General features: G+C 44.9%; 1 protein-coding gene across 6 annotated transcripts in view; it reads left to right on the top strand.

Annotated features, from left to right (window-relative positions):
- Nucleotides 1–524: 524 nt before the first annotated feature.
- LOC139578382 (semaphorin-6B-like) overlaps nucleotides 525–23,438 on the top strand; it is a 123,470-nt gene continuing 100,556 nt past the window's right edge. For 3 of the 6 annotated variants that reach the window (XM_071405882.1, XM_071405881.1, XM_071405880.1), the window contains exon 1: nucleotides 525–778. In XM_071405882.1, coding sequence (XP_071261983.1) covers nucleotides 650–778 — 129 coding nt within the window. In that variant the 5' untranslated portion in view covers nucleotides 525–649. Of the gene's footprint in view, nucleotides 1,393–17,011; nucleotides 17,100–23,438 lie in introns of all 6 variants that reach the window. The other 3 variants (XM_071405883.1, XM_071405885.1, XM_071405884.1) reach the window with 3 other exon arrangements.

The raw sequence follows: 23,438 nt of genomic DNA, 5'->3' as shown, positions 1-23,438 counted from the left end.
GTCAAGGGGTCTGAATACTTTCCGAATGCAATGTACAGCACAAACTACATAAATATCTGATAGGGTCCATTATCTGCTACCTGCGCTTTAAAATGGATACTTCGGGATTCTGGTAATGAAGACCTTCATCTATTTCCCTGGAGTCAGATGAACTTGTGGATATCATTTTTATGTCTCGGCATCCAGTATGATGGAAGTTAGAGTTAGTTTTGCCAGTGTTAGCACATTGACTGGACGTCTATGGTAATGCTAGCTGTTACCATAGACGTCCAGTCATTGTGCTAATGCAACTTCCTTCAAACTGCTTGGTATCCATTAGTTCATCTGACTCTGGGGAAGTTGATACATGGCTTCATCGCCAAAATCCCAAAGCATTCCTTTAATGTTTTATTTAAGAATAAAATAATTTGCCTAATTAGGCCTAAACGTTAGCCAAACTATGAATTAATTCCATTCCAGTCACTGCAGAATTCTGCTTCAGGTTTTGGTATCGCCTTGTTTTCTGTCCCTGTGGGTGACAGAGGGAGCAGTAGCCTACTGAAGATGCTGTATTCCACCGATAGTAGAGAAACAGAGCCTACCTTGACAAAGCTCCTGAGGGGTAAACCACAGAAAAAAATTAGGCTACATATTTTTAATAAACCGATGAATGGGATTTTCCTTCCCGCAGAATCCTGAAGCTGGAGCATACTGGAAAGGGGGCACATTCCAAACTGATGAACAGCCTTTTCTTTCCGTGAGACCCGAAGTAAAAAGACGCAGCAATGACATTCTACTGGTAAGAGCACCAGCCTTGCGCAGCTACATCGAGCACAAAATAACTATTGTGGGGATAGATGATTGATAACGCAACTGCTATAGCGCAGGCCGGGAGACGGAAACATATGTAATTGTCTTATTGTACAGCTGGTTCAGTGCCACTGGGTGCTGCATGGATTCTTATTGCAATCAGTCCTTCTACATCAGCCACTTCTACCAGCAATTACAAATTACTTTGATTCCGGACGGCTTGCTGAGGAGGAATATTGCTGCAGAGCTATAGGGGAATGCCATGTGTCGTGGCGCGACATAAGAAGCGCTTTGTGGTGTGTTTTCCACCGGGGACAGGTGGTGTTGGGAGGTAGCGGGGGTATATGAAAACACAACCCGGAGACAGTTGTCTTAAGGATGTCACGCTGCCGTACAGGATACATTTTTTTGCCAGAGACAGATGCGACAGAGAGGAGTAGGCTAGTAGTTTACAAATTAGGTTAGGACTAGGTTTGACGAAAATATCGGATCTCTCCTCTTCTTACATACTGGATATTAATCCAGGGGAAATCAGACTGTAGAGAGAGGCAAGAACTGTGTAACCGCCGCGTTCCGGGCGCACCCTTTACGCGACAATAAGCGGTAAGTGAACGGAGCTGTCCAAGGTTGGGGTCTGGTGTTTGAGGGTGGTGGTGCGCGCTGTGGGACATTGCCTCCGGTCGCGCCATGCCGATGCTTTGGGTACAATGGTGTTCCCAATATAATCAAATGTGATGATTTGTTATGGGTTTGAAAATGTCTCAAACGAATGTAGGGAACTTACTTGAAATTGGCCTCGGTATTTTCCCTCGGAGGGAGAGTTTCACAGTTATCACAATGACACATATTATTGCGACATAAATATAAAATGTTGTTCAATTGCCTAATGTTAGGCTACCCATATTTTCCATCATTGTGTAGTTAGTTTCTCGATTTCATACTGCGTAGCTCCATGTCCAAACCACATGAAGATTTCATGTTTTTTACAGACAGCGGGATTTATTAATTGTTGACTATAAAAAAGTATGCTATGTTTATTCCTTCCCTATTTATAGAGAAGTAATAGACACTGACATGTTTACTATTTTCTAAAAGAATAGGCTATTTATTTATTACTGTGCAATATCAGGCTATGATATATTTAGCCAATTAGCCTACTATTCCAATGCATTAAACCATATTATTATTATTTGTTATTATTATTATTATTATTGACTAAATATAATTTAAAATGTTCTTAAAATGCACAGAAATGACTCCTATTACTCTTCTCTCACATGAAGAGTTCAGTAGCTATGAGGGAAGCAGCCCTCTGTGTTTGGTGTGTGTGTCTGGTGTGTGTCCAGTGGCACTGCTGGTGGTTGTGCATGCTGATCTGTGATCCTGCCCAATGCCCCCAGGTGTCCTTACACCTGTCCTCCCCTCGGGCTCCTCTCTCTCCCTTTCCTCTGTCCCTCTATTTCTGAAGCAGCTGCTGCCTTTACAGTACACTGAGTTAGTGTCAAAATCAAATTAGCGTTTTTATGTGAGGGCTAACTTTGAATTGCTGGCACTGAGCTCCCTAAAGTTTCTTCTTTCGGGAGAAAGCTGCACGTTTTTATTGTGCTCCCTGTTTCAAATTCAAATTGCCTTTGAGCTGCCTTTTGTTGGGAGCCGGGGTTTGTGGCCTGGAAAGGGAGACAAGTAAGTGAAGTCCCCAAGGGTCAGAGCATTCCAATAATGAGCCCAAGTGTGAGAGAGGAGAGTGGAAGAGAAAAGGGGGCTAGGGAGAGGAGACAGTTCTGTTCAGCCAGCGAAAGCTAAGATATAACCAAGGGAATAGCACAAGCCCTCCCCTCACTCACATGTGTCAATCAGGCTCTAAGGACAAGGGGCTCTTTAAAATCCCCTGAAAGGCCTCTCTTTCTCCCTGGGCTCTGCCACAGGTTGCAGACTTCACCTATACTCAAATGAACTCTCCTGGTTCCCAGATGCTGGGCTATTGTCCTACAGTTCCAACATCATGCCATTGTTTTCTTTGCCTATGTGTAGAGAGAGAGAGGGAGAGAGAGAAAGAGAACTTGAGAAAATAGAATGGAATAGAGAGAGTAAGAATGGGAGAAAATGGAAGAAGAGAGAGAGGGGAGGGCTACTGGCTTAGTGGGTGACTGTGCTATGTGTTCTCATGGCTAAGGAGTTCCTCTACTACACCGTTCTCCCTGCTAATGCCTCCGACCTCCTTGTACACTCATCATCCCACTAGCACTGATTACACAAGAACTATCATAAGGAATAAATTAGGTGAGAAGAACAGAGGGAAACGCCTGTCTGATAAACGCTGTGATCTCCTCATTGAACTTTAAGAGCTGAAGAGGATGGATTAAGAAAATAGGCCCCTACCAGAAGGCCTATGGTTACTTTATACATGCTGCTCCAAGTTGGAGCTGATGTTTTTTTTTGTGCATTGCTTTCCTATTGTCCAGTGTTCCTCACAGCTTAGCAAACCGCCCAGTGAAGCTCAGCGAATCCCCAGCAAGCAGAGCACAGTGATTTATTATAAAGTTACTTAATTTGGATAGATCCACAACTTCCCACCCTGCACTCTGGGCCAAAGACCCCTGCTGCTCTCATTGTGGAATTCTTCATTCTCAACTAATTTGTAGGATCTGTCTGAGTACTGTGTTTGAGAGAGAGAGAGAGAGAGAGAGAGAGAGAGAGTTTTCCTGTCATAGTGTGTGTGCTTGTGTGTATTTGTGTCTGTGCGCCTAAATGTGTGTGTTTGTCTCTCTACCACAGTGTGTGTGTGTGTGTGTGATTCAGTGCTGTCCAGGATTTGTTGAATGGATGCCCTGTTACTATCCTCTCCACTCTCTAACAGCCGCGCAGGCCAGCGCCCCTCAGAGCAAGTGTTGAGCTCACTGTGCTAAAATAGCAGGTGCCCCTGTCCTGTCGCAGGGGGTCTCAATCCTGTACCCGCCACCCCCTCCTGGGGGTTATGTTACCTGGTCAGGGTAGCCCGATCACAGGCTCATATGTGAGAGAGCTGGTGACATCTCTACCACCCCTGACTATTAAGCTGCCTGCCTTGGGGCACCAAGGCTAACCTGCTCTGCCAGCCCTCCCCTCCCGCTGGACCTTGATGTCAGGCCCTCCCAAGCAGTGTGGCCTCTCTTTGGGCTGCCAGGAGAAGGACACTGCCCACTGGGACTCTGAATTGAACAAATTTACCGTAGCAATGTTTCCACTTAGCACGTGGCGTTAGGAGAAAGGGAAGGTGAATGAGAGGCTTGGTCAGTGTCAGTCCGTGCTGCAGAGTGAGGAGTGGACAGACGGGGCTCCTGTGTGCTCCTTTGCAGGAATAAGCAGTGCCTTGTATTTTATCCATTTCACCTCACCATTTAGGCACGGCGCCCAGCAGCCATCCGCTGCTACCGCTGTTTATGTTTGCCCAAGGCCACTGCTGGGATTGCTATGGCAGCAGATAAACAGGTTAGCCGGTGACCCCTGGGGCCTCCATTCCCAGGCTCCAATGGGCTTGCAGTGTAGCGGTTACCGCTCACCTGCGGCGAGGTGCGGCTGGAGCTGGCCAGAGGTCCCCAAGCCACCAATCCCTCCTGTTGTTTAATCACACTCTCCCTCTCCCTCATCATCTGCACTTTCCATTTTATTTCCCCTCTCCTTTCCTCCCATATGGTTCCGATCATATATATCTATAGTATGCACACTTTTTCACGCTCAAGGTTTTCTTTATACTTGTATGTGAGTTTGGGTACTCTAGACACTGGAAAGACTGCAGAATAAATAACCAACCCCTGGGTAATATGTTGTCTCGTGAGTTTTGAACTATGGCACAAAAATTCTACAAAATGTCAATGTGTGTGTTATTGTTCTTTACTGCCCCATCTATCATCAGGCTGGTAAGGCCACTGGCTATAGGAGAATAGAATGTAGAATAGAACCGGAGAAAATAATGTACGAAAAAAGTATGAAAATGTATGCACTCACTACTGAGTGCATACTCTGGATAAGAGCTTCTGCTAAATTACTAAAATGTAAATTATAAACTGGGTGGGTTGATTGGCTGGGTGGGTTGATTAGGTTGATTGGCTGGGTGGGTTGATTAGGTTGATTGGCTGACAGCCATCTTATATCAGACCGTGTACCACGGGTATGACAAAACATTTATTTTTACTGCTCAAATTATGTTGGTAACCAGTTTATAATAGCAATAAGGCACCTCGGGGGTTTGTGATATATGGACAATATACCACGGCTAAGGGCTGTGTCCAGGCACAGTTGGGGCGTGCCTACGAACAGCCCTTAGTCGTGGTATATTGGCCATATACCACACCTCCTCGGGCCTTATTGCTTAAATGTACAGTATATCTAGTGCAATACCAAAGCAAGGCAGGAGGATAAACGAAGCGGTACAAAGAGAATGTCCCCTGAAATAGTCAATAATCAGAGCTCTTTCATTTTCCCTCAAAAGCTTTCCCATTGCTGCTCATTCTCATTTTGAGGCATATTTCTTCTATGTTTTAATTTGGTGTCTGTGGCCTCTAACAGTGGAGAGGCTCTGGGAAGGTGAAGGGTATCTGTTACATAAGCCTGAGGTGATGGAGGAGCACAAAGCTACAGTCTCTCTGAGGACTGACTCGGCTAGCTGTTGAATAAAAAGCCCTCTGTATGGTTAATACATTACTTCTCCATGTTTAGATGTGGGAGAGGGGGGATTCATTCCACTACAGAGAAAATACACATTTCCATGAATACAATTCCGTAGTGCCTTTGGCAGTGCATCATGAAGGATATTGTGCAGGAAAGGAAGGCAGATGTGATGGAGCAGGACGAGGCATTACTTCCTGGACATGAATGAACATACAGTGTATGTGTGAGGATGCTTTATATAGGCTGTTTTTTGTCATTGAGGCACTCCACATGGCTCTCTCCCCTCGGTGCATGAGGTTGGTTGTGACTGTACCACCGTCGACATGGCCAATGTGGCTTATAGAGGTTTGTTAATGAATGGAGAGACTAACGATGGGCCACCGCAAGGAAAGATGTGGACAGACGGGTCCCCCCTTTACTTTACCTCACACACGTACACACACACACACACACACACACACACACACACACACACACACACACACACACACACACACACACACACACACACACACACACACACACACACACACACACACACACACACACACACACACACACACACACACACACACACACACACACACACACACACAATGAGGCGGCTTGCATGGAGGCTCTAATAGTACCCTGTCAGTCCGGGGAGAGATGTGGAGAGATGTTTAACAGGCCGTTTCCTGTTAAACTCCACATACACAATTAGCAAGCATACCCTTTATACCTTAGATGCCTCATCTTTCCCATTTGGCCAACTTGGCTCTTTCTCATTGTGTTGTTGCTGACTAACAGACCATTGTTGTTGGATGGGGAGGAAGTGGGAGTGATTGAGTCACACTTCACCACCCCAGTGTGAGGCTGTGGATGTATGCCCTTTAGGCCCACAGATATCATACTCCTCATTTATGGCTGCCTTTGTTTTAGAGAGACTATATCCTTCAATTGCTTGTTTTGCTTGTTTGCTGAGAAACGATGAGATTGTGCTTGTTTATCGTTCTAAGCCTAGCGACTCCTCCTTCTGTTCTCAGTATACTGTAGTCTACCAGTAGCTAATGTGGTCCTCTTCATTACCAGGCCATTCTGTTCTATTCTGTTTCTCTCTGTCTGCCTGCCTGTATTGCTGTATTTATTTTTCTCATGTACAGTGCCACTTGTTTTCCGCTTTGAAGAAATGAATGGCTTACTGCACTCTGTGAGGGGAGCCAGTCATGCGTGAGGCAGTCAGGCTGAAGAGAAACTGTACTGAGGGGAGGGAAGGGTGAGGGGCTTAGGCATGAGGAGGGAGTGGTGCCAAGGCCTGGGTGTACTGTGTGATGGGTGAAGTCGAGCTGTGAGGTAATGTTCACAGAGACCCAGGGAGGGGGAGGGAGAGATGGAGAGAGGAGGAGGATGACGGTCAGTGTCAGGGGGCAGAGATGCAGTAGCAGTGGAGGACCAGCAGGATTACACTGGGTGGGCAGAAGCATAATAGACTCTGTAGACTGCTTACTCTGATGAAGTGGGCCCTCGAAAGCACTAAATCAACGGTTCACGAAGCACCAATTAATGTATGGTGCCGGCATCTCTGGTGTGAGGAATCAAAGATGTCTGGCTGTGCTGAGCGTCTGCTCTGCCCCCTCTCTGTGGAGCCAGCCAGAGAGCCATGGCCTGAGTCAGAGATGAGGGGATGATGAGGGAAGGATAGAGAACGTGTGATGGAGGGAAGGGGGGCCCAGGGGCCATCTGGAGGCAACAGGTCTCAGGACAGCAGGTGGGTTCCAATCAGAGCATCACATGGCCCGTGTCAGGGCCAGAGTCTGAGCCAGGGTCTCCCCTATCCAAGACCCCCACATCCCCCCTTCTAACAGGCCACAATCTGTCACCTGCCATCCTCTATTAGCTCCAGTCGTGCAGTTAAGCATTATGGATTGAAGAGCTGGTGGTCGTTGGTGGACAACATAATTGTGGAAATTGACTGTGAACGTTTGATGACTATTATTAACACAATCTTTCCAGATGAGTGGGTTTGGTTGTAGGTAGAAAATACATTGGTGAGTGTTCTGCATACTCAAAGAATATGTTATATGTGATAGAGAGGATTATGGCGCTTTAACAGCTAATCTGTTTATGAGGCACCGCATATCTGCCTTTTATTGGATACTATATACTGTACATACACTAGACTGTAGTTCCTGTATTTTATTGGAAATAAAGGATGTTGTGTACTGTAGTTTCTCTTTCAGGGTGGTAGTGGAGGACTATTTGCTGGTCTCCTATGTGGTTATTTGCTGTTCGTGTGCATTCAGAAATCCCATGACTACATGCCTGCTCATAACTAGAGGGTCATCTGTATTTGCATGTAAATGTTTTTCACCCCCTGGTCTGCTGGTGGAACAATCAAAATGGCTCACTGTCTGCCTCGCTTAGAGAGAGGGCGGGCTGACTGGCAGTGACATTCAGAGCAGTACCACCCGCCCGCCCGACAGGGTTTTAATGCGTAGGGCTTTTTCTCCTTGATGTGCTCTCTAGCCAGTGGATCTCTATGTGAATATTCATGCACATCCTCCTCCCTTTAATGACTTGTTTTGCCGCAAACATCAGAGCTCAGCCCCCAGCACCGCTCTGACCGCGCCTCCGCTCTGTTCATTGGCCCAATCCCTTGGCGCCCGTAAGATGGACACATCCAAGGTTTTCTGCTCAAAGTATGGCACACTCATTTGCCCGTCTGACTCACATACACATATCAGGGTCGGTTGTTTGAAGTTCGGCAGTTCAGCTCTAACAGTTCAGCTCGAGGAGTTCTTATCGTCAGAATGGAACATCTATAACTCAGCTTGAGAAGTTTGACTTTGCAGCATGGGGAGTGAGTTCAGTTAGATGGCAGTATTTCAACGTTGGTGGTACTGTGCCATGGAATGATCTCTGCTTTGGACATTTCTCGATTTCTCTATATGGGAGTTTAGTGGTGATTTGCTCTGGCCATCATTTCATTTCGCTTGGTGGTTTGGTGTGTGTGCCGATTGCCTTGGTGTTTTGCCATCACTAGTGTGTGTGTGTGTGTGTGTGTGTGTGTGTCTGTATAGGGTTATGTGTGTGTATATATATGTCTGTATATAATGTATGCATTACCATAATACTTCAGTGATTGCCCCGTTCCTCCTTGTAATTACATGGCTGTATGGTTGGTCTGTGAGTGCTAGAGCATGACCAGCTAATACTGGGAGACCATTGGCTGGAGCTGTGGGTCTCCTGGGCAGACAGCCACTCAGCCATGTGACAGGCCTAGACAATTGGCTTTTTTCAGTAGCATGCAGCAACACTTCCCAGATTTCTCTGTTGTTTGTCCCTTGCTTGTAGACTAACCTTTTAAACAATTATCTGCTTGCTCCATATAAATAGCATAGCTTGTCCCCTCTGTTTTGTTTCAGTCCTGGCCTGCTCTCTCTCTTAGCCATTGCAGTAGCCAAGGAAACTCGATCCCTGAGTCTAAACTAAAGCAATAATCAGGCCAGGCTGAAGTGCCTGAGAATCCAGCTCTCACAGGCCTGTAGCCTGTAGCTTGTCATAACTTCATGTTCCCTGAAATGCTAAGGATGGGGTAACAAGGGCACGGCAAGGCAATGACAGAGTTTTTCCATGTTCACGCAACTGAAGAATAGCCACAAAAGAAGAGTAGCAACAAAAAAATCTAATATTATGATGGTGTGGAAATTGTGAGTACATGCTGGCACCAGGGAAGAATAGCCCAATCATCATAGAAATACAGTGGGGAGAACAAGTATTTGATACACTGCCGATTTTGCAGGTTTTCCTACTTACAAAGCATGTAGAGGTCTGTAATTTTTATCATAGGTACACTTCAACTGTGAGAGACGGAATCTAAAACAAAAATCCAGAAAATCACATTGTATGATTTTTAAGTAATTAATTTGCATTTTATTGCAAGACATAAGTATTTGATCACCTTCCAACCAGTAAGAATTCCGGCTCTCACAAACCTGTTAGTTTTTCTTTAAGAAGCCCTCCTGTTCTCCACTCATTACCTGTATTAACTGCACCAGTTTGAACTCGTTACCTGTATAAAAGACACCTGTCCACACGCTCAATCAAACAGACTCCAACCTCTCCACAATGGCCAAGACCAGAGAGCTGTGTAAGGACATCAGGGATAAAATTGTAGACCTGCACAAGGCTGGGATGGGCTACAGGACAATAGGCAAGCAGCTTGGTGAGAAGGCAACAACTGTTGGCGCAATTATTAGAAAATGGAAGAAGTTCAAGATGACGGTCAATCATCCTCGGTCTGGGGCTCCATGCAAGATCTCACCTCGTGGGGCATCAATGATCATGAGGAAGGTGAGGGATCAGCCCAGAACTACACGGCAGGACCTGGTCAATGACCTGAAGAGAGCTGGGACCACAGTCTCAAAGAAAACCATTAGTAACACACTATGCCGTCATGGATTAAAATACTGCAGCGCACGCAAGGTCCCCCTGCTCAAGCCAGGGCATGTCCAGGCCCGTCTGAAGTTTGCCAATGACCATCTGGATGATCCAGAGGAAGAATGGGAGAAGGTCATGTGGTCTGATGAGACAAAAATTGAGCTTTTTGGTCTAAACTCCACTCGACGTGTTTGGAGGAAGAAGAAGGATGAGTACAACCCCAAGAACACCATCCCAACCGTGAAGCGTGGAGGTGGAAACATCATTCTTTGGGGATGCTTTTCTGCAAAGGGGACAGGACGACTGCACCGTATTGAGGGGAGGATGGATGGGGCCATGTATCGCGAGATCTTGGCCAACGACCTCCTTCCCTCAGTAAGAGCATTGAAGATGGGTCGTGGCTGGGTCTTCCAGCATGACAACGACCCGAAACACACAGCCAGGGAAACTAAGGAGTGGCTCCGTAAGAAGCATCTGAAGTTCCTGGAGTGGCCTAGCCAGTCTCCAGACCTGAACCCAATAGAAAATCTTTGGAGGGCGCTGAAAGTCCGTATTGCCCAGCGACAGCCCCGAAACCTGAAGGATCTGGAGAAGGTCTGTATGGAGGAGTGGGACAAAATCCCTGCTGCAGTGTGTGCAAACCTGGTCAAGAACTCCAGGAAACGTATGATCTCTGTAATTGCAAACAAAGGTTTCTGTACCAAATATTAAGTTCTGCTTTTCTGATGTATCAAATACTTATGTCATGCAATAAAATGCAAATTAATTACTTAAAAATCATACAATGTGATTTTCTGGATTTTTGTTTTAGATTCCGTGTCTCACAGTTGAAGTGTACCTATGATAAAAATTACAGACCTCTACATGCTTTGTAAGTAGGAAAACCTGCAAAATCGGCAGTGTATCAAATACTTGTTCTCCCCACTGTATGTAAAGGTAAACATTCTTAACCGCCCTGTTCCACTCAGCATACTCCTGGCTTTCAGGGAATCAAACTGTTTTGGAACTCTTCTCTTTGCTGACTTGCCTAGTTAAATAAAGGTTAAATCAAATAAAATGATTGATGAATCTCGGCCAGAGTGTATATAATTGTACTGCCCCGGTGTTGAGTGCTTAGTTTAAGTAACACTGGAGAGTGCTATTCCTGCCAAATGTTAAATATGGCAGTCATTTTAGGACGGGTTTTTATGGCCGTTGGACAGGAGTGTTCCTCCCTCTGCTACTTGTATTTTTTGGCCTGGACATTTCACCCACTCGGTGCTTCTCGCTGCTGCTGTCATCGGCACCATTAGCGGACACTACAAAGTGGCTTTGAAGCTCCACAGGGCTCAGGGCCTTAAAGAGGGACAGCTCGGGAGTTCAGTGTTGATCCTTAGTTCAGATTTCGGTCCCCTCCTATACAATAAGGCCCTCAGGACAGCTGGGCCAATTATTCTCCCCCTGTCGACTCTCTCTCTCTGTTTCTCTCTCTCTTCCCCTTTCATTCTCCCTCTCTCACACCATGTGTGACCTTGGAAACGTCCAGGCGCAACATTTAGCCCTTTTTTAAAAATGGAATATTGTACAGTTGATATAGTAACATGCTTTGATAGTAACGTACAGTACATCAATGTTAAGACAGAAGCTAAAACCAAAATAAGTCATGTTGTAAAAATGACACACTCAATAACACAGGCGTTGATCTGTTTTCTATAGCAGATGTAGTGACTGTTGGCAAGTTAACATTTTATTGGCAAATCTCTTGTTAAGTGGATGCCTTGTGTGTATTTACTTGACTGTGTTTCAAATCCTAATCAGATGGTTAATTTACTGTCTTGGGGACATTTACCAGCTGGCTGTATGGAACGCAGGCTGATCCCACCTCTTTATCTCTGCCTCCTAGTCTCCCATTGGTGTCTCCATGGTTTCCACACATGCAGTTTTGTTTTGGGAGTGGACTTATGTTAACAGAGGAGTCCAGAGGATGAGGGGGATAAGGGTGCAGGGCTTGAGGAGGGATGTGTGTGCGTAGGCGTGTGTGTGTGTGTGTGTGGGGGGGGGGGGGGTTCATGTGACAGTCGTCCTGTCTCTGCATCAGCAGGCGAGGTGTTGGGGAGATTTGGCTGGCAGATCTTAATCAGCCATCAGCCCAGTGCTGAGAAGAAAAGTCCATGCAAACCCCTGCGTCGGCAGCTGTGTAGTGCCCTTCATTAATATAATAACACTCCTCCATTATTCCAGCGCAGCCCCAGCTTCACACTGAGTCCAGCACCGCATCCACATACTCCTAATGGCTGCCTGACTTGATGACTGGCTGGCCGGGGACCGCCGCCCGCCCAACAGACACCTTTATATATTTATATACTTGTCACTTAGCCTTTGTCACATTCGCAGCAAGGAAAGTGGAAAAGCTGATTATGTTGCCTGGAATCTATTCTGTTGTATTTCACTGGCCACTAGGCTGTGCGTTGGCTGCATTGTTATGCATGTTCCCTGTTGCTGATAAGAAGTAATTAATGGTGTGGCTGTGCAGACCTCTTCCTAGAGAGTTGACGCAGCATCCAGGCTCAAGCAGCTGCGGAGACGCTTTTTGTTCACATGAAGAGTGTACATCAGAGTCTTTGTCTGCTCCGCTGTCGATGGAGGTGCGTTCTTTTCTCATCGGATAATCGCTTTCTGTTTTTTCATCTCAAATGAGACAGTGTGTCACTCCTCAGACTGAGAAGAAGTGCCAGACGTCCAACAGCAGTGCTCAACCAAGCAGGCTGGGCGTGTGTGTGTTTGTCTGTGCGTTCGTGTTAAAACAGTTTATGTGTGTGTCTCAAGAGCCTCATCTGTGCCCTAGTGTCTCACTCCAGGCTCTTCATTAGTGTGGATGTTAATGAGTCACACTCTGATCAGTGTGGCATCAAATCAAATTGTATTCATCACATGCTTCATAAACAACAGGTGTGGACTAACAGTGAAACGCTTACTTACGGGCCCTTCCCAACAATGCAGAGAGAAAGAAAATAGAGAAGTAATAGAAAAGTAAAACACGTAATAATAATAATATATACACGGAAACTACGCAGTGTTTTGTTTTATTGTTAGGTTACTTGTTAGATATTACTGCACGGTCGGAACTAGAAGCACAAGCATTTCGCTACTCTCGCATTAACATCTGCTAACCATGTGTATGTGACCAATAAAATTTGATTTGACAATGACTAGCAATAACTTGGCTATATACAAGGAGTTACAGTACTGAGGGGATGTACAGGGGTACGAGGTAATTGAGGTAGATATGTAACTAGGAATAAAGTGACAGATAGTAAACAGTAGCAGCAGCGTCTGTGATGAGTCAAAAGGTTTGTACAAAAAGGGTCAACGCAGATCATCCGGATAGCTATTTTATTAACTATACTGAACAAAAATATAAACGGAACATAGAAAGTGTTGGTTTCGTGTTTCATGAGCTGAAATAAAAGATCCAAGAAATGTTCCATACGCACAAAAAACATATTTTTCAAATAGTTTTTGCTTTAATTTGATTTGCTTACATCCCTGTTAGTGAGCAAATCCCTCTTTGCCAAGATAATCCATCCACCTGGCAGGTGTGGATTATCAAGAAGCTGATTGAACAGCATGATCATTACGCAGGTGTACCTTGTGCTGGGGACAATAAAAGGCCACTCTAAAATGTGAAGTTTTGTCACACAACACAATGCCAAAGATGTCTCACATTTTGAAGGATTGTGCAATTGGCATGCTGACTGCAGGAATGTCGACCAGAGCTGTTGCCAGAGGATTTAATGTTCATTTCTCTACCATAAACTGCCTCCAACATTGTTTTAGAGAATTTGGAAATACGTCCAATCGGCCTCATAACTGCAGACCACGTGTAACCATGCCAGCCCAGGACCTCCACATCCGGCTTCTTCACCTGCGGGATCGTCTGTCACGTCCGTCGTAATGAGGAGACCAAGGCGCAGCATGATATGCATACATTCTTCTTTTAATGAAGAAAGAACACTGAACAAACTACAAAGTAACAAAACGATCGTGAAGCTATACAAAACGAGTGCTGACAGGCAACTACACATAGACAAGAACCCACCAAACCAAAAGGGAAAATGGCAACCTAAATAGGATCCCCAATCAGAGACAACGATAAACAACTGCCTCTGATTGGGAACCAATTCAGGCCACCATAGACCTACAATATGCCTAGACTTACAAACACCCCATGACATACAAAACCCCTAGACAATACAAAAACACGCATACCCACCCTCGTCACACCCTGACCTGACCAAAATAATACAGAAAACATAGATAACTAGGGGTCAGGGCGTGACATCGTCTAAGACCAGCCACCTGGACAGCTGATGAAGTATGTGGAGTATTTCTGTCTGAAATAAAGCCCTTTTGTGGGCTCCCCAGTGGGTGGGCCTGGCTCCCAAGTGGGGGGGCCTATGCCCTCCCAGGCACACCCAAGGCTGCGCCCCTGCCCAGTCATGTGAAATCCATAGATTAGGTCCTAATTTATTTATTTTAATTGACTGATTTCCTTAAATGAACTGTAACTCAGTAAAATCTTTGAAATTGTTGCATGTTGCGTTTATATTTTTGTTCAGTATATTTAAATATTTAGCAGTCTCATGGCCTTCCTCTGACACCACCTGGTATAGAGGTCCTGGATGGTAGCGAGCTCGGCCCCAGTGATGTACTGTAGTGCCTTGCGGTCGGATGCGAAGCAGTTGCCATATCAAGCGGTGATGTAGCCAGTCAAGATGCTCTCAATGGTGCAGCTGTAGAACTTTTTGAGGATCTGAGGACCAATGTCAAATCATCCTAAGGGGGAAGAGTCATTGTCGTGCCCTCGACTGTGTTGGTGTGTGTGGACTATGATAGATCCTTAGTGATGTCGGCACGGAGGAACTTGAAGCTCTCGACCCACTCCACTACAGCCCCATCGATGTGGATGGGGGCGTGCTCGGCCCTCCGTTTCCTGTTGTCCACGGTCAGCTTCTTTGTCTTGCTGATGTTGAGGGAGAGGTTGTTGTCCTTGCACCACGCTGCCAGGTCTCTGACCTCCTCCTTATAGGCTGTCCCATCGCCGTCTGTGATCAGGCCTACCACCATCGTGTCTCATGTCTCTGCCCATTTGCCAGCCAGGGGCTCAGTCAGCTCTACATGGCCTGGTGTAACAGATGTAAATTGTACTCTCCTTGCGTTGTGTTTAGTTCAAATAAATCGCCCCAGCCAGTGGTTCCAGTTGAGCGTTATTTATTATGTTGTTAAATAGGAAACAGCACGTTAGTTGTGCAGGGCTTAACGATGTTGATGGCTGTCGATGGTAAAAATCTGTAGCATGAAAACAACTGTGTTAGCAGTGGGCTTATGTGACCGTTACATCGGTGTATGCTAGCTAACACTCTTATATACAGCAATCATATGCCAAAGCACATCCCAGAAAGCCCCTCAATCCCTAACAGGTAGGATATACCCACACATGTATAAATCAGTAATGTACAGCAAACTTGTACACATTGTAAAATAGAAAATAGAAAACAGTATTCAGAACGTGACCTACCCCTTGCATCACATTTTCATACTGGGGTGACCTGACGTTCGCGATCTCCCCCTATCTGCATGCGGGGCCAATCACAACATGCCTTATTGTCATCAGAGTTGAATCAACCAATAAGAATGCTTGAACATTGAGTACACCTTTCTTTAGAGGCAAGTGGAAACATAACCAATCCTGTTACATTGGCATGGGTGAGGTGGACACTATGGACTACCCCTCACTGCTCTGCAGCACTGTGCCCTACCTTGCTTGTCCATCACTGGTGCTAAGGTGCATTAATGAGTTGCTGGGGTGTGAGGTTCTTCTCTCCCAGTGGCTGATGGGCGTAAGTCTGTCACAGTATGTGGCTTATTAGCTCCCGACAGAGTCCCCGACCCACTTTATCTCTGCCTCCATTCACAGCAGCAAGACAGGGAGCCCAACCAGAGGCCATTACTACTACCAAGGAGACGCTGAGCACAGCCACACAAACATGCGCACACACACACACACAGCTCAGCAACAAAACATATTCGGCCACAGAAAAGGCCTTAATAGCGTTTGTGTGATATTGTCCCATGGGAGAGTGTTGCTGTAAGCTTAAACTCCTGCTGTGGAAATACATCTTAAAGCCATGCATGCTTTGCTACTTGGTGCACTTTGTTGAACTGCTCACATTCATTCTCCCTGACTAAACCCTATGAGAGTAGGGTGTATTTTGGGGGATCCCGCCCTAGAAATAGTTGATGGTTTGTAAACCCAGTCTCAGTTCTCCCTCCCTCCCAGCCTTATTGGAGAGCATGATTCCAATCAGGCTGATATTGGACATGTCAAACTAGTTTTCACAGGCAGATATTGTTATTTAGTCTGTCTGTCTGTACGCCTGTCTGTACGACTGTCTGTGTATACACAGTATTAGTTATTGTTGTGACCACAGTATTTGTTATTGTTGAGAGGCGTCGCCGGGAAGTAAAACCCATGGCATGGTTATTGTAAGCCTTACAGAGTTGCCAGCCAGCCAGTTTTCTTCAGGGCCCTGGGACCCAACCCTACGGACCCAGAGTAATTCCTCTGCATCCCATTAACATACTCATTAATGTAAATTATTATACACTCAAACCCAGTCAGGAGCCAGCCGGCAGGCAGGCCCACCAACCAACGTAACCAACTTGAAAATGAGAATGCCCACTCGCGGTTGAGTCACCTGTGTCTTATAGCCACAGTATCTCTACATCAATCTTTTATACTGAAGAACAATACATATCCTCAATTAGAGAATTCAGTCTAGCGTGTTTTAGGGGGTGTGATGGTAAAGACTGCCTTCTCTGCTTTGAGCTTTCTAGGGTTATCAGAAAAGTATTTTTGCTGTTATTCTGATAGTTCTTTTAATATAGTGTAATAAACCCTTCTCCTGACTTGGACGTAAAACGTGCATATGAAGAAGTCTATAAATGAGTTTTCTGGCCCACTATCTCTTAGCATACACCCATCCTGTATGTGCCAATGTGCCAAGCAGGTTGTGCTGCAGTGGGGTTGGTTATAGCTCTCGAAGTTGAGTGAGAGTGTATTTAAGAATTAATATGAGTGTTGTGTTGGTTGTGTTCATTGTTTTTTGTGCATTAGGGAGGAGGATGGTGCAACATTAGGCTGTCAACAAAGGTGTCTTACCCAGAAAAACAAACAAGGTTGTTTCACTACTTACTTCGTGCTGGTAAGTGATACCACAGAAGAAAAGAGGGAACGTCATAAACATAACACTTTAAGTAAGCAATTTTATGATAATTAGTGAGATGCACGGCTGTTTAAAATGCAGACAGACTTCCGAGAGTGAGGAGAGAGGAGGACAACAGAAAGGAAAACAGAAAAACCACAGAGCAATCACGTCGCACGAGCAACAGCGGTTTATATATTTCATTACAACCGGAACACAACGTAAATAGCCTGTTATTTCAGGAAGTGCTTTCGTTTGTTCCCCTCAGAATAGCTTGGAAAATTGGTCTGGGACTGTCTATTGTATCACGTGTTACAGTGTATTTTATAAGAGCCCCTTGATATAGAGCACAGCCCAATCCCCTAGCCATTGGCAGGGCTGGTTAATATAGAGATCCAAATGCATCTTTTCAACCAGTACAGGAACCCCCTCAACCCCCACCAACCCTCCTAATGTAATGGTGGGTGTCAGCATGTGAAATACGGCCAGGCTCTGTTACTGGGCTATAATAGAACCACTCCTATGGAAGGCTCAGTGCCCATGGCAAGACCTAGATAGACAGATAACCTGGACAGAATAGCCCAGACAGCCAGAATAACCTCATCCCAAACCAGGCCTAGTATCACTGCCAATATACAGTACCAGTCAAAAGTTTGGACACACCTACTAATTCCAGGGTTTTTCTTTATTTTTACTATTTTCTAAATTGTAGAATAATAGTGAAGACTTCCAAACTATGAAATAAGACATATGGAATCATGTAGTAACCAAAATAGCGTTAAACAAATTAAAAATATATGTTATATTTGAGATTCTTTAAAGTAGCCATCCTTTGCCTTGATGACAGCTTTGCACACACATTCTCTCAACCAGCTTCATGAGGTAGTCACCTGGAATGCATTTCAATTAACAGGTGTGCCTTGTTAAACGTTTCCTTCTTAATGTGTTTGAGCCAATCAGTTATGTTGTGACAAGGTAGGGGTGGCATACAGAAGATAGCCCTATTTGGTAAAATACCAAGTCCATATTATGGCAAGAACAGCTCAAATAAGAAATGAGAAATGACAGTCCACCATTACTTTAAGACATGATGGTGTCAATATGGAACATTTCAAGAACTTTGAAAGTTTCTTCAGGTGCAGTCGCAAAAACCATCAAGCGCTATGATGAAACTGGCTCTCATGAAGACCGCCACAGGAATGGAAGACCCAGAGTTACCTCTGCTGCAGAGGATAAGTTCATTAGAGTTAACTACACCCCAGATTGCAGCCCAAATAAAGGCTTCACAGAGTTCAAGTAACAGACACATCTCAACATCAACTGTTCAGAGGAGACTGCATGAATCAGGCCTTCATGGTCGAATTGCTGCAAAGAAACCACTACTAAAGGACACCAATAATAAGAAGAGACTTGCTTGGGCCGATAAACACATGCAATGGACATTAGACCAGTGAATATCTGTCCTTTGGTCTGATGAGTCCAAATTTGAGATTTTTGGTTCGAACTGACGTGTCTTTGTGAGACACAGAGTAAGTGAACGGATGATCTCTGCATGGGTAGTTCCCAATGTGAAACATGGAGGAGGAGGTGTGATGGTGTGGGGGTGCTTTGCTGGTGACACTATTGGTGATTTATTTAGAATTCAAGCCACACGTAACCAGCATGGCTACCACAGCATTCTTCAGCGATATGCCATCCCTTCTGGTTTGCATTTTGTGGGAATATCATTTGTTTTTCAACAGGACAATGACCCAACACACTCCAGGCTGTGTAAGGGCTATTTCACCAAGAAGGAGAGTGATGGAGTGCTGCATCAGATGACCTGGCCTCCACAATCACCTGACCTCAACCCAATTGCGATGGTTTGGGATGAGTTGGACCGCAGAGTGAAGGAAAAGCAGCCAACAAGTGCTCAGCATGTGGGAACTCCTTCAAGACTTTTGGAAAAGCATTCCACATGAAGCTGGTTGAGAGAACGCCAAGAGTGTGCAAAGCTGTCATCAAAGCATAGGGTGGCTACTTTGAAGAATCTAAAATCTAAAATATATTTTAATTTGTTTAACACTTTTTGGGTTACTGCATGATTCCATATGTGTTATTTCGTAGTTTTGATGTCTTCACTATTATTCTACAATGTAGAAATTCTACAATTATTCTACAATGTAGAAAATAGTAAAAAATAAAGAAAAACCCTTGAATGAGTTGGTGTGTCCAAACTTTTGACTGGTACTGTATATTGATTGCGTCAACAGAGTCAGCCACGCCAAGAGGAGCACACAGGTCAATATCTGTGAATGAGAGGTGTAAAGGCCTCCACCCTGGTACAGTGTTAACTGTGTTAACTGTGTTAACTCAGAAGGCAAGTGGCCACGCGAGCTACTCAAAGTCTCTCCAAGGGGACCTGGGGACGGCCCTGTGCTGTGTCTCTTTGAGTGGAGTGTGTAAGAGTGTGTAAGTGTGCGTGTGCGCATGCGCGTGTGTGTTACTAGTATTAGTATTTTATTAGGAGCCACATTAGCTACTGCCAAAAGCAGCAGCTACTCTTCCTGGGGTCCACACAAAACACAAAACATGACATAATACATAACATTAATAGACAAGTACATCACGAGGACAGAACTAAATATTTAAAATAAGAATACACACTTTCATACATTTATGCCTTCATAATCATGTGATTCATAGACGCTACTGAATGCAGGTGCAACACACAAAAATGAAACTGGAAATACAATAACAAGGAGGTGTGTTGCAAATAGGCTGACACTTTTAGCTAAATTCCCCTGATGTGAATATAGCAACCTTGTTTCGCTAAAATCCCCTGACGTGAATATAGCAAACTTGTTTCGCTAAAATCCCCTGACGTGAATATAGCAAACTTGTTTCTATATTTACCACCCGTAATGGGTATCCTGGGGTAGCATATAATATCTTAAACTTGTAGGCCTTTTGTTACAGATACCACCCACTATAGGTTTCATTAGATAAAATGCAACATTCATGAACATGCATAAATAACCAGGACAGTGTTTCAGATGGAGTTTCACTTAAGTCTTTCACTGCGTTCAGCTCATAAATTGAACAGAATTTCATCATACGGGGCTTCACCTAATGTGTGTGTGTGTTTGTTTCCAGTCCAGCTGTCTGAGGCTGACCCAGGCCCAGGGGATTAGCCTGTGGCCATGCCAGGGAGCCAGTTCCTCTGTAGTGTTCTGCCTGTGAGCCTCTAATGGATTGGTCAGGACAGGCAGGGCGATGTTGAGACATCTCCAGAATTTCTTCCACTGTGGCATAAGCAGGGGCAAACTTTGTGATTTGGAGGCCCCAGGCAGAGTCTGTGCACGCGCTTGCTAAAATGTATTATCTCTTAATGTGCCATGAACACAAGCAGTCATTATGTTTTCATCTGATTGGCAAATAAATCACTTAAAAAAAAAAAAAAGTACATTTATCCAAAATAATTCCAGGATCCGAACAGTGCAAAACAGCGCCCCTCTGTCTAACTATATGTAGCCCATGTATCTGATGCTGTCTGGACAAAAAGAGTACGACATGCCATACACTCTTTTGACCAGACAGCATCAGATACATGGGCTACATATAAGTCCACTACCTCTGCCTTGGCGACAGTGGGAGTATTATCAGCAGCACCTGCCTTTTTAATAAAGAAATGTGTTAATAAAGAAATGTGTTAATTTAGGTCATTTTGCTGTTAAAATTAAATCTTCTTTATTTTTATTTTCTCTGCTCCGCTATGAAAGCACCTCCTTGCTACAGCTTGATTTCAATGAAAGTCACATTTGTAATCATATCACGTGAAATAATGCATGGGAACTCTGTCAGTGTGGTATAGTCCATTATTATCGACCATTCCGTGGGTGATTAATGACACTTGTTTCTACTATTATGAGAAAAACTTTGATGATATTAATATTGATATGAAATATATGCATACGTATGGAATTACATTCTTGATCTATTATGAATTATTATTCTGCTGTATGGATTAGTTTAGCTTTTTGGAGGCCCTGGGCATAAGGGAGTTTGAAAGGAGGCCGTGTACTGCACGCCAGGAAGGTAAGGAATAAACAATCCTAGAGTGAGGGTTTGAAATGGAACAGTGGAAGTTGGTTGGAGCTCTGTTGGACCACCATGCATCAGCACAACCAGAATGATGCTTTGAGGAAGTAGGGGGATAAACTGTGTGGGAGACAATGGCACGCAGATTTTGGGAATAACTGATTACATGAGTTACATGTAATCTGATTACAAAAGTCAGTTCAGAAAGGAAACACCACGTGAACGTTTAACCATTTATTATAAAAGATGAACATTGTAATGTCTTGGTGTTAACCTGTTCTCCTTCAGGGTAGTTCACCATCAGAGCGAAGCGTAATAAAGATGATAAACTAACTACAGGTAGTGAGCACGGTATGCTATACCAATCCCCCGCAGGAAGAAAAACCCAGAATGCAGACAGGTGGAGGATGGGGTGGTGGTGGGATATCAGAAAAAAGCTAATATAGCGAATAACAGCTAGTTACTGCAGCAGTGGCCATGGCAGCAAGACACCAGCGCAACCAACCCAACCCTAATGACATGGCAGAGAGGGAGGAACAATGACACAATGTCAGAAAGTGAGAGAGGGGAAGAGGTAGAGCGTTTGTACTGGGATGTACATGTATCTGTGCGTGCATGTCTGTTCATGGTTGTGTGTGTGTGTGTGTGTGTGTGTGTGTGTGTGTGTGTGTGTGTGTGTGTGTGTGTGTGTGTGTGTGTGTGTGTGTGTGTGTGTGTGTGTGTGTGTGTGTGTGTGTGTGTGTGTGTGTGTGTGTGTGTGTGTACTTCCCCCTCCCTGTTGCTTTTACAAAGTATTTTGAGACCAGCAGCAGTCTCTAAAGTTCCAAGTCGCTCGGGTGGCTTGATAGAGTTTTGCACCAAGTGGAGCACAGACAAGCCCTGGAGACACCAGTTAGTTAATTAACCAAAGAATGACACTGATTCACCAGGGTGATAAACAGGAATAAGGGGAAACTCTCGCAATCTCCTCCTCTCCTCCTCCGGAGAGAGGGACTCTGTTTCAGGCTGTTTGCTCTTCCAACAGATGTAGGCATCTTATCTAGTGTGAGGAGGTGGTTCTGATCTCAGTATCAATTCTACCTTTGTTTCTGAAGTATGATAAATATGATACACCAGCCAATAAATTCCTCCATTTATGGAACTTCTGCCAGTGATGCATGTCCTCCTATCATCTGATACAGCATTTGTGCATACTGTGCATTCAGGGATGACCGCCTGTGTGTGTGTGTGTGTGTGTGTGTGTGTGTGTGTGTGTGTGTGTGTGTGTGTGTGTGTGTGTGTGTGTGTGTGTGTGTGTGTGTGTGTGTGTGTGTGTGTGTGTGTGTGTGTGTGTGTGTGTGTGTGTGTGTGTGCAGTGCGGCAGGAGAATGTTGATGACTGTAGGTAAATAAGCGACACGGGGGACTGAGCAGAGCATGCTGGGACATGTAAAGTGCTGGTGGAAATGATTAACAACCTTGCCGTCCCAAAATAACCCCTGCCTGCTTTACTGTGCCTCATTTGCTGTGAATTGACTTTTTCAAAGCTGCTAGTGGTGGGCATGATTTGGGAAGAGGAGGTAGGGGGTGTTGTTTGATGAGAACTCCCTCAGTCCTCTCCCATTGCTGTCTAGCGCTCTCCTTCAGCGCAGACCGGAGTGTCTGGGAGACAAAGTGCGCCGTGTCCCCTTTGAGTGGTGAGAAACTTTTTGATGATGATGATGATGCTGGCTGACAACTAGCCAAGTGCACATAGAGTGGGCGACCCTGTGTGTGTTCAGCCCATTTCTGCTACCCTACTCTTCCCTCAGTAGTTTCTGTTCTACTGGCCCATTGTCTTCACACTAAAATGCTCAGCGCCTGCGTGCGTGACTGTGCTCTGGCTCTGCTTATCTAAACATTTACTTTATTAGACAAGGTCTCATAGACTCTGCTCTGCAAATTGCCCTTTAAAAAAAATCCTCCATTGTTGTTCATAGTGCTGCCCTGATGGAACATAATAGCTGGCTGTCACCTGCCTGTGCTCTGAGTGGAGGTGAAGCTAATGATACAGGGATTAGCTAATGAGATGATGAAGGAGATGATATGGATGTCGCATGCCTGGGGTTCCTGTACTCATACAGGAAGTCTTAGAAGCACTGATTCCACAGCTCAGAACCGTGCATATGAGTATTCAGAATGAATACATTACCATATCATAAGACATCTGTAGTGTATTTCTTTGGTGCTGACCTGCAACATTATTCGAAGGACTGATAGACATCAGAGGGCTGTTCCAACA

Source organism: Salvelinus alpinus, chromosome 6, assembly GCF_045679555.1.
Source record: "Salvelinus alpinus chromosome 6, SLU_Salpinus.1, whole genome shotgun sequence".
NCBI classification, from domain to species: Eukaryota; Metazoa; Chordata; class Actinopteri; order Salmoniformes; family Salmonidae; genus Salvelinus; species Salvelinus alpinus.
Note: the sequence above shows the minus strand (reverse complement) of the source record. Positions and strands in the feature narration are given on the sequence as shown.